This window comes from Anser anser (genome assembly GCF_964211835.1).
Source record: "Anser anser genome assembly, chromosome: 6".
Lineage (NCBI taxonomy): Eukaryota > Metazoa > Chordata > Aves > Anseriformes > Anatidae > Anser > Anser anser.
In genome coordinates, this window is record NC_139726.1 from 28,882,739 (window position 1) to 28,894,780 (window position 12,042).

At 38.6% G+C, this 12,042-nt stretch overlaps 1 protein-coding gene across 11 annotated transcripts in view; it reads left to right on the top strand.

The window, feature by feature from the left end:
- ADARB1 (adenosine deaminase RNA specific B1) overlaps window positions 1-12,042 on the top strand; it is a 76,960-nt gene that overhangs the window by 20,915 nt on the left and 44,003 nt on the right. For 9 of the 11 annotated variants that reach the window (XM_083841132.1, XM_083841125.1, XM_083841135.1 and 6 more), the window contains exons 2-3: window positions 3,655-3,691; window positions 11,166-11,240. Coding sequence is in view for 7 of the 11 variants with exons in the window: in XM_083841125.1 (XP_083697251.1) it covers window positions 11,213-11,240 (28 nt within the window). In the remaining 4 variants the exon portion in view is untranslated. Of the gene's footprint in view, window positions 1-7; window positions 1,065-3,654; window positions 3,692-11,165; window positions 11,241-12,042 lie in introns of those variants that run through there. The other 2 variants (XM_083841129.1, XM_083841134.1) reach the window with 2 other exon arrangements.

Sequence of the window (12,042 nt, forward strand, 5' to 3'; positions counted from 1 at the left end):
AAGGAGATCTTTACTGCTTAACAAGAGACATAAATTCTTTCTCGTTTATCAAAGATGTAGGACTATCTGTCGACCAGTGAAGAGCTCAGAATTTTAGCTGGATGTGCTTCTCAGTACCTCTCTGCTAAGGAAATTTTAATAGGCCTGGCAGTTAGAGGTGTTTCACAGATGTGAGATGCAGTGTGTGGAATGAAGTTATGGTTATCAGATCTCTGATTTGATTCTTATTGTGTGGTTAAAGCCTTGAAACATTTTCAGTTGAGCTGTAAAAAATCATAAATCCCTGGCATGACGTGTTCTTCAAATGAATTTCAAATATTCTTTGCACTGGGGGAAATTGTGTTGGGTGTGTCTCGCAACTCTTCTGTGAATAAACCCACTAGATCTTCTTTGTTTTAGACATGAAGCTGTTTGGAAGTCTCTTGATTTCTATCTTTTTGTACAGTTTTCAGTGACTGGAGAGTTTGGTAGTGATAATTGAAATTGAGTTTGACTGGATGGAGGAGGTGGTGGGGATGCAAACTGGGTAAAGCACTTTTCTTAGCTCTTTTGTCTGTGTGGTTTCTCTGAAAACCTGTTCATCTGTGAGAAGCTGAAAGTGACTGAAAGTACCACAAGTCTTGGGTATAGTAGTGTTTTGATAGCCAAATAGAGCTGTGTCGAGTGCTGCTTCAATGCTATGCCTAGCCTTATTTGTATTTGCTTTGCTTTTTAGTTGTTATTCCAGCCACACGGTGAAAAAGAGCTCTTCTTAGGCTGTTTCTTCCAAGTATTTTACCACTGTCTGTCACAGTAGGATAGACTTTTATGAAAATGACAATCTTTTTTCTGTGAAGGAAGCAGATGATAGCATCTGTCTTCAGGGCCTTTTTCCTGACTAAGAAGGACTTAGTAAGGGACTAAGAATTTACTTACTGCTTTTTGGGCAGTAGCAATGTAGAGATGCTGCTCAGAGGAGCCCTTCTGGCATGCAAATATGAGGCTCTGCCTGCAAAAGGTGTCATAGAAACACGTTATGACCTGAGCAAGCCCTGAAGTATCCAGCTGCCACCAGGCAGAACCAGGTAGGAAATGTGGAAGATTAGAGGTTTGCTCATAGCTTTTATGACTGAGGGGTATTTTCCTCTCTTTCCCATTTAGTGTTTTTACTGGTTTAAGGTATTCCAAGTCTTGTTTTTCCTTCTTCTGGTCTTTACTACTTACAGTCCTGCAGCAGTGAAGCTCTGTCTCGCCAACCCAGTGCTTACCAGCAGAGGTGGGTTTGTGCAGAGCTGCAGGATCTGCACTGGATGCTGACCTTCAGGTGCCTTTTGTGCTGCTGACTTTGTTGTGGGAGCCATAAAACCTCAAAGCAGAGCCATCCTTTGCTGAGTGAATGCACCGAGAGCCCTGAGCAGGTGTCTGAGCACATGGCTCTGCCAGCTTTGAAAACCCAGGTTCAAATGGTGGCTTGTTTGAGTTTAAAGTATAGTGTTGTTTTTAACAACAGCAAAAAAAAAAAAAAAAGGTATTTTCTTCTGGCACTGAGCAGATGAGCTTCTTGGGGGGCGAAAGTGTCCAGCCCACCCCGCGCTGTCTGCTGGTGAGGGCTGCAAGAACAGAGCAGGCTGGCAGTGCCCATTCCACCATACCAGCTATCCTTTCACGTGGACTTGGGCTGTTGTATTTAGCCACAGAGGTAGAAAATAAACTTCTTAATTCTTTTTCATTTTTGCAAGGCTTTTTAGTAGTGTAAGTACTATATAACTGTTACTTATGTGTCATGCCTGTGGAGATTTGTTTGCACTTAGGGATAAACCAATTTCAAGTCCCAGTTCTCAAGAACTGTGTTTGTTCAGCTTGTTTGAAATTCATTGAATTACCGACTCGGGTGATAGGGCATATAAAAATATGATTTGAAAAACAACTCCAGTTTACACTACTGTAAAAACTTTGACCATTAGTTAAAAATTGCTAGCAGTTTTGTCTAAGTTTTAATTATAATTTTATTTAAAGCAATGCTTATGTAGAATGAAAACTATCAAAAACTTAAGAAAAATATATTTTCAGTGGATATTTGTCCCAAATAATGGAATTTCACTGTTTATAGCGCATATTCCGTGTGTTCCAAATGAAAGAGTTTTTGTTGTGGGCTATTAGGTTGGACTACTATTGTGGGCTACTAGGTTGGGAAAATATCAAAGGATATGTAGGTGCAGTGTCCACAGTATGGCGATTTACAATTTGGTGTGTTTGAGTATAGCCTGTTACGGTCAGGGAAGCTGACTCCAGTTGACACTGCATTGAGCTTTCCGAACATTTTTAGTACTTTATAGTAAGTCCAAAATATTATTGTTGTGTTTTTCTGTATTGGTGGTGTTACTGAAAAATGCCACCATGCACTCTTGGGAAACTGAAGCGTCTTTGGGGGAAAAAAAAAAAAAAGAGATTGAATTAATGCAGTCTTCCAGTATTGGAACTTTAAATATTGTATCAGAACCTTTCCTGTCTAACTGAACCAAAACAGTTCAATATATAATGTATGTGTTCATAAGTTTGTTGTGCCCATTGCTGTATATGTGTGCTGTATAACTTGAATTAAATTTGCTTAGTGAAAGACTTTGTAGAGTGCCAGCACCCTCTTGTGGGTAGTGTAATAGCAGGGAATTTTGTCTTTCAAGGTGCAGATACCAAAATCTCTTACCTGGTACAATATATATCCACTACTGTAAGTGTGTCCTGTTCCGCCCCCCCGAACAACTACTGAACTGCAAGTGTTTTCACAGAACATCACCGCTTGACTGAAATACTTCATTTCTTTGGAAATCACTTCTTTAATTTGCTGAACATCAGGATCATTTTAGAATAATGTATCTTCACATTGCTAAATATTAGATTTTATTTTTTTTTATAACTAGAAGTTTATCTGTAATAGCAAAATTATTCTGTTCCTGATCGAGCAGGAATGTTGTTTGTGTGTGTGTAAATCAAAGAAAATTTCTTGCAGAGGTAGTCCTTCCTGTTATCTTGTATCTTTCTTATTCTACATCAGCCTTTTGTTTCCAGTGCTGCTAGCTGAGGGGCTTTGCGGTTTTGCAGGGACTTTAGGAGAATGCAAGATGATGTATCAAGAAAATGGTGTTTGAAAAGGGGGGTGCAATGTGAGGTGGTGCTTATATGGGTTAAAATCAACCACTGTAAATAAAAATTAAGGTTTAAGTTAAAAAAAATCGATTAAGGAGGCAACTTGAGATTTGCTTGCAGGATATATTGGTTGTGGTAACACAGAAGTTGATTTTAGTTTTAAACCATTATTGGCCAATTTTTTTGCTGACATTTTCTGCAAGAAGATGCAGAGATTCCAGATTGGATTCTGCTAAACAGCTGCTTCTACCTGTGGTTTCTGAACATTTCTTGATTCAAATGCTAGGCATTTTCAGTCTTTTCTTATTTTTTTTTTAATTTTTCCCCAACCAGGAATATCCAGAATAGTTTCTTCCCCTCCCTTTGCTGGGTTTACAAGGGATTTTGCTCTGCTACTGATGTACTGTTTATTACTGTTAATATGCAGTATGTACTGCTTAGTCTCACAAATCAGAAATTTGTCCCTTTTAAGGTCAGGACTTACCATCTGTGAAAGATAAAAATACTATATGTGTTTTCTTTTTTTTGCAGGTTGCAGAATCAGCATGTGTCAGTAGTAGTTAAAAAGGTAAGCAGACCATATTTATAAATACATCACAAGATTCTTTGTACTCTGACTAATGCATAGATATTAGAGATAATTCATCTGAATGTATTGACAGTTGTTCAAATCTTAATTTTATGTTTGTACAATAAGCAATTTCAAGAACATTGGATCAGAACAATTTGAAAATAGAGGAAAATATTGTTGAGAAATATCTAACTATATCAAGTTGATGTTACAAAAAAGTACTTAACCTATTCGACCAAAAATTTGTATCCAGTCCATCTTAATAAAATATGTATAAAAAGCTGACATACAGGACTTGAGAATTTTTTGAGTAATTGATCTGATTTTGATAACTGATTGTAATTGGGAAAGGAAGAAATACATCCAGTATGCGAGCCTGGTAAGCTTACAAGCAGGCTTAAGCCTGTAAGCAAGTCTCACGATACCTGGTTGACATTTTTTAATAACATCAAGATCTTTGGGACTTTTTAAACCTGCTTTAAAACTATTTTAGATCTCTTTTCCAATTAACTATTGGGTTAATTGCAACTATAATCTTCTAAATTATGACAGAAATGTATATGCTACTTAATCAGAGATCTAAGCTGCTGGGTTTTATTCTCAGAATGGCACCACTTTTTCCTTGGAAATTTTGCACATCTTAAATGCGTTTCTGACATTCATAGGTATTTAAGGAATCTTTCAGAAATAATGTAAAAAATGAAACATTTAGCCCTAGCCCTTGAAGAAAAGCCCATAAGGATAGCTGATGATAGCTAAAAACAGAACTTCGTAATAAACAGACGTACTAAAATAGTTTAAAATAAATCTGCAAACATCATAAGTTATTTCTAATTTTGAGCTGAGCTCCAGGCTTTCTTGGTCAATGGAATATTAGATGTAAAATCAATTATGTATGTAGTGTAGCAGTAGGTGGTGCTGTTGGAGCAGATTTAATAATCTGAGGAACTGAGCTGCAAACTCTGAGGGATATGGTATCAAAGCTGCTTGGAATTTCTGGTGTGCAGCAAGGAGGTTTGTGTTCAATGTGTTTGCTGTGAAGAGCAAATACGCTGTAATTAGCCAATAGCAAATTCTAGCAGTTACTGCTGGTTTATATTTATTCTTGCTGCAGAACTGAACTGAAAGAAATCTTGCTGTTGGTCTATGATGTCATCCTAGTACTTGAAAAATACACAAATTGCATGTAGGGAAAAGTCACTAATAACGCTTACAAAATACAGCGTGCAGACATTTCTTCAAAGAATATAAGCTGATAATAGTGGCAAATCTATAAGTAAATGAGACTTGCACTGATTTTTTTTTTTTTGGCTGGTGCATGGAGACTTTTCAGGTAGTACTTTTCCTGAAATGTACAACTCCCGTTCTCCTGAGGAGTGTTTTTTCCCTTTCTCTCCCTGTGTGTATCAATGGAGCTTCTCCTTCATGGACATGTAGATCTTGTCTTTTCCCTGTCACACACATCTAATGTGAACTGAAATGTCAAACTTGGCCTGAAACTGTTAATTAGCAAGGTACAGAACTGTTACGTTCAGGTTTATATGATGTCTGTTCAGATGAAAAGTGCTTTTCTGAAGTGCAGGCAGTGCTTGTGCTGACATTGAAAGCAGTGGGCTTCATATTGGTTTCCTTGATGTCCACCGTAATCTCACCGTGACCATGCAGACCTGTTGGGACGTAGCATTCCAGGCCCCAATGCCAGACTGTTGTCACTTTCAAATGAACCTATTTCTGTTTTTTACATGAAGGGGGAAGTGTTGCTATATTAATCCAGAGTATGCCTCTGGTCTGTGGGCCCAAGCATATGGTGTTTAGTAAAGAAAGGAGCAGAGATGCTGGAACCAGAAGACATTTTCCCTTCTGTAAGGGAAGATCAAGCCTTATTGTCCCAGGGAGGCCGTTTTGGGAAACTGGTATTAAATGGTGATGAGATTCAGTTCCACCTGTGCTCTTAACCAGTGAGCACGTGATAGCAAGCCATGGAGTTGGTGGCTTGTTTCACCACAATAAGTTCTTTTTAAATTGTGCAAACTGAACATGAATGGGCTGTGCAGTATTTCTTCAGTCAGTGCAACTGTCCGTTAACTTAGATGCTGAAGTAGAACTTGAACTCCTCTGAAGTGAGTGAGAGTTTGTAGCCCTTAGCACTGAGGCTTCCTGCAGAAATCATGTCAAGTCAGCCTCAGAAGCTTTCCGTCACAAACAGGCGATAGAAAAGCTGCTTCCTGAGACCTAGAGAACAAGTAGCAGTAGAGGGAGCAGGTGGAGAGGTGGATCTTGATAGCAGGTCAGCTCAGTCTCAGTGGCGAGCTGGAATATGTTGGTTTTGGTTAGTGAAGTATGCCTAATTTAAGATGCCAAGGGTGATACATTTTCCAAAAATGTAAGCCTGGCTAGCTGTCAAAATACAATACAATGGTTCAAATCAGTCATCTACCAGAGTTTATCCAGATTTGACTGTTTTTTGTCTTCCAAAGAGCCAAAGCCTGATGCACTGAAGGTCTGTGAGAGGAAGTGGGAGTGATCTGTCAGAGAAGCCACTTCACACTAGTAACATGCTCAAGAAGTCTGCGGAGCTGGCACCCCTCTGGTCAGTCAGCCTGCAATTCACGGGGCCCCATCTCTTCACAGTAAATGTTTCCTGTCCTGTAAGGTTTAATCTATGGACGAGATTAAAGGATAGTTTTCGCCTTCAATCCCTGCTCTTGTTCCACAGGACCCACATTTCTATTTCAGGACTGAAATGGAAAATTTCAATGAAATTGAAACAGGATAGTACCATATTATCACATAAGGGCACACGTTGCTTTTCTGCTTATAAAAAGGCTGGAAAATGACACAGTAATTGTTGACATTGGTAAGTCCGTTAGCAAAAGCTGGGATAAGAAAAAATGAATGAAAAACGTCACTGAAACATTCCTGTTTGAGATTTGTAGATTTGTTATTCACAAATGTATTTGGTGTGTTTCTAGGCAATATATGAAATATATAACTAAGAAAGTGTGAAACAATTATCAAGGATGCTGAAGGCATCTTTGTTTTATGCAGCCAGGGTGCATAAACTTCTTTCTTACGTCTCCCTGTTTCTGAGAATACACGTAAGGCTGGATCCAAGCCAAAGAATTGCCCTCGTCTTTTTAATAATAAAATAAGCAAAAATAAATTTCCCTTTCCATACCCAGTAATGATGAAAGAAGACTCATGGGGTTGTCTTTGATACTGTCATCTGAAGACTGTGGTCTGTCCTCGCCCCTCTCGCTGCCAAGCTGTCCCCAAGGGTTAATTGTCACATGTGCCTCTTGCGGCTGACAGGAGCAAGCTGCAGCGCTCTGCTTGAGGAAGGGACCTGGCATAGGTGAAGACTGTATGTAGTCGGCAGAGGTGATGCTCCTTGTGGCTCTTGCAACACTGAAACGTCACTGTATATTTAGAGGAGAGGGACTGAGCAGGCTGTGACCTGGGCTGGCTGGGGACTGTGCATGGCATCGCTTTTACCCAGGGCTCTCAGCATGGGAGCTTCCCTCAGCACGGCCGGGCGTCGCTGTAAAAGGAGGCGTAAGAAGCGGTCGGAGCGAAAAGGTAGTGTTTTAATTGCTGTGTTGTCAAAACTAAGTACTAGGGGGCAGGTTATAAATGAAAACATGCAAAGGTTTTCCAGTGAGGTTTGAACCTTCGTTACTGAGTGCAACTTCAATGTTTTCTGCTTGGATTTACAGATCAAAAGAAATATTTTGAACAGAGTCCTTTGGGATCTTCCAATCTTTTATTTCCCTTAGCTTTTGGAGCTTGGAAGTAAAGTACTTCTTAAAAAATACAGAACTTCTCTGAAGTTGCAGCTTTCTGCCTTTTACTGTCTTCTAATACCATTTTTTTTCATCTATTGGGATTTGTTGGTGTTTTTTTTTATGACATTTAACAATTATACATGCCATTCTCTGTTAACATATAACTGAATAGACATTAAACTTTCCTTTCAAGGTGTCTGTAGTTTTTCTTCAATGATGAGGATAAATCAAGAAAGCTGTTAAAAAGGTCCTTCAAAACTTCTTTTCATATAATAAAAATACAGAATATTCAAACAGTAGGAAGATAAATTTCATTGAATAAATTATTTATAATATAAACACTTCATAATCATATAACATAAAATATATTTATAATATAAATATATGGTGTGTGATTTATTTTTAATATTTAGATTTATATATTATTTGTTATTGTTTTTATTATTATTTATATATAACATATAAGTGTATTCAAATGTATTTATGACTTCAAAATACTTAAGTGTACTGTACTTTTCTATGACTCCACCTAAATTAGCATACAGTGTACGTTTAGATGTCATTTTTGTTTGACATGACTGGCTTATAATGCATTTAGAAAATTAAGGTTTTATGAAGTACTGCTTATATTCTAAATATTGCAGCATGTATGACTGGGCAGAATCACTTGGCTACAGTGATTGTACTTAATAAACAGCCAGACTTCGGTTTTTGCACTCCATGTTGAAAACAAAAATCCCCTCTGCTATAGTACAGTGGAATCCCAAGTTTATTTTGGCAGTATACCTGAGCAAAAACAGTTCTTACAAGCAAGGGTCAGGTTTTCTCAAGTCATACTGCACAAATAACATGCCGTATATGCATGGGCTAGCTGAACCCAAATCAGTTAACTAACATTTATGTGAATTATTCCTTATTTTTTCAAAGTTCTGTAAATCCCTGAGCAACAATTAACTTTTTTCCTTTTTTCTTATCTTTTGTTACAAAATTAACATTTTTGTAGTTTTCCCAAAAACTGTTACTCTGGTTGTGTCACTTCGTCCAGAGCAGGTTGTTAGGAATAAAGCTGAGAGTTCAGTCATGCCTGCTGTTCAGTGCAAAGGCACAGTCCCATTGCAGTCCTTTGTGGAATTTGCCATTGCTCAGATGTCACTTAAAATTATCAAAGGTTGATTATGAATGAATACAGAGACATTGTGTCTGTCAGACCTGAGAGGTTTCTGAATGGCTGTTTCTAAATGAGTTATTTACAGGTAATGAATGAGCTTATTATTGCAGTTTTACCGTGTTATAGAATCTGCTCTAATAAAAGTTTGGAAGGACAAAAGTGAAAAACGCTGTTCCTTCTTGAGTGAAATCATAACTGAGCTGAGGACAGCTGGGTTTCAGAAGTCCAGCTTCGCAGAGCTGTGATTTTGATTCAAGCCATGTTCTGGCATGCTGTGCTGGAGTCTGAGTGTACTTAAGCCACCTCACTTTTACTGGTGAGCTTTGCTCATGCCCAGTTACTGACTGTACCAGCCCATACTGTAGCGTGAAACAAAGCAGTGTCTTCTATGCTGCATGCCTTCCAGTGCTTCCACATTCTTGAAGGCACAGGTGAGCTGTTTCCCACTCTGTTCTCCATGTCCCTTCCAGCTACAACCTCAGCCCTTGGTTTCACAGTGTATTATCTTTATTGGCAACATCATCTTAAGACACCATTATGCCTCTCTTCTTACTTCCCAGCCACGGTATCCGGGTATTTTCATTGGTATTGCTAGCTACGTCCATGTGGTGAGAATCAGACCCCTCATCTGATCAGACACGAGCAGCTCTTGGTTGGCTGCATGGCGTGGCTGTGCGGTAGCTGTCAGCAGAGATGAAGAGGTGACATGGCCTGGTGAGGGAGTGGTGAGACCAAGTGTCCTAGTTCCCACCGAAGACAGCATATGTGATTACAGCCTCAGGCTGAGTCAGTATTGCTTGTTCTGCTGCATCCTGAGTATTCTGAACACTCGCCCAAAAGTATCTGTGTAATTGCTGATTTTTAGGAAGATATGTACTGTGTAAATAAAATGTCTACAGGTAATTGGAACTGATGCTGTCTGTGGTAAAAGTAAGCAAAGTAAAAGACTGAAACTGATGGGAAATAATGGTATTATTGAAAATAACAGAAGAGTGTTGAAAAAATCAAAGATGTACTGCAAAGTAGGAGTTGATTCTCAGTTTGATTGTAAGCAAAAGGAATCAAACTTTATAGATACTACTTATTATTTATAGATATTACTTTATAGATATTACATGTGACTAGGTTATCACAGAACTATTTTGCATTTGTACTGGATTCTACTGTCTTCCAGTAGCTTCTGAATGTTTAATTATGGTAAAGAATTGGCAGAAAATGAATGCATTATAAAGAACAGTGATGCAATGCAGAACGTAGAAAGCACAGTGTTTCGTTGTGAATGCTTTAGAAAATGCACATGCATAGAACTCAATAGATTGGCAAGTACAAGACAAATTAGTTTTCCACAGTTTGATCTGCTCCAGCATAAGAATGTAAAGCATGTTAATGCTCTGCTATTTTTTCCGAACTGTAATAATGGATCTTTTGTTAAATGTGTGTCCCTGCATATTTCTGGCATGGTTTAGGATTCAGTGTGCTCCCTATTGGAGCACTCATGGAATTATGAGATTGGAGCAATAACCTAGAAAGCAACAGATGTTACGTACTTGATTAGTTTAAGGGGAAAAAAAAGGTAAAAACACAATCACCTCTTAATTAGTGCTTATGGTTTGAATAAAAATATTGCTTTCTTTCAAACAAAATGCTGAATAGAAAATGTTTTGTATGTCAGATGCTTACATTCACCTTTAGATTCCTCTCTCTTGAGGTCATGAGCAAAAATACCTGCATGACGAAAAAAAAGAAGTTAAAATCTTTTTCCCCACAGCCAGATAACCTATATGTAATGTGGTCCGAGCGTTTCAGTTAATAATAAGAAAATGGGCAAAATCTGCAGGTAGGAGAGAGGATTACATGACCCACTCTGTCCTTCATCTGATGTGGGGCTGCATCTTCTGGTTGATGAGTATCAGCTCATTTTAAGGAGGGATCTTGGCTCCAGATTTAGCCAAAATAAACCAAACAATTGTTCATCAGTATGATGGTGAATAAACAACTGCATTTTCATTGTCTTGCCTGCTTGAATTGTCTGTGTGTTAACCTGCAGAGTGAATTTGACATTATTTTTACCTTGAGACACATTGCCGGATCCCTGTGGGAACAGCATTGCTTCATTTAACTATTATGAAAGTTGCCATCAAACACAAATTGCTGACACTTGGAGTTATCTGCAACTGTTCTTTAAAGAAAACAACTACCAGTAGTGAGATAAAATAGTTTATGCACTCCTTCAGATTAAAAAAAAATAATAATAACTGTGGTTCACCATATGAAAAAAAAAATATTATTGGAATCATTGCAGAATTTGCAGTTCTGCAAGAGTGTGCCTCAGCTTACAGAAATAGGCACATTGAGGAAATACTGTGCAAAGATTGAACTGCCCACTGTTGCTTGAGGAAGAAGCCATGGACAGGCCAAAGCAAAGTTAGTGCCCAGGCTGCTGCTTTTGGAGATCTAACAGTTTACCTTGTATGTTGGTACATGAAAGCTTAAGTATCCCACTCTCTGTGTTTTCCAGACAGAAGCAGTCTTCGCCAGCCAAGAAACCAGCAAAAATATTTCACAATGGATGTTGACGATGAAGAAAACATGAGTAAGATGTGTTTGTTTACACAATAATGAACTATGTAATCATTTCTAAGGTGACTTTTCCTCACAAACCACAGGGGTAACTGAAGGAACTTCGAAGCATAAATTAAAATGATTTTTTGTATGTTTCTAAATACAGTATAGAGAAGTAAATCGGAGCTTTTGAACTAAAAGTTTTTTACACATGATTATGTGCTAGTCTAATTATACCTTATGTCTCTCATTTTTCTTCCAACAACTGTTTAGTTGTACAAAATATTACCGTGTTTTGGACTGGCATTGAAGTAATGAAGATGGATTTCTCGCATTAATAATAGTTTGGTATGCTGCATTCACACGCTCCGTATGGGACCTGTGCATCCCACTGTGCTGGCATGGGTAGCATGTAAGACCCGTCCTGAGGTGTGGGTGCACTGCGCTGCTTTTTTGCAAATTACTCCCCTCTCAGAAGGGCTGGCAGTAGAGTTACAAGTCACCATGGTAGGCTGGGTCAGTATGAGAGCAAATTTGTATGGGACTCTCAGCATGAGAGCCTTCTGTGCAGTTTTAGTTGTGAGGTTTGATGGAAATAATGATCATCATTACCTGAGAAAGTGGGATGAATGGTGACTGGAGAGGTTGAATACCGAGTCTTGTACAACGCATTAAGTGAATGTGTTCGGGATGACGATTCCTGTAGGGCACAAACTGTGTTAATGGTGACTAATCATGCTGGGCTCTCTGAGCTTTTTCACCTTGAATAGTCAGGTACTGGGTGAGGTTTGTTTGCCTGCCAGTGAGGTTTGTTGTGCGGTGGAAGATACTGC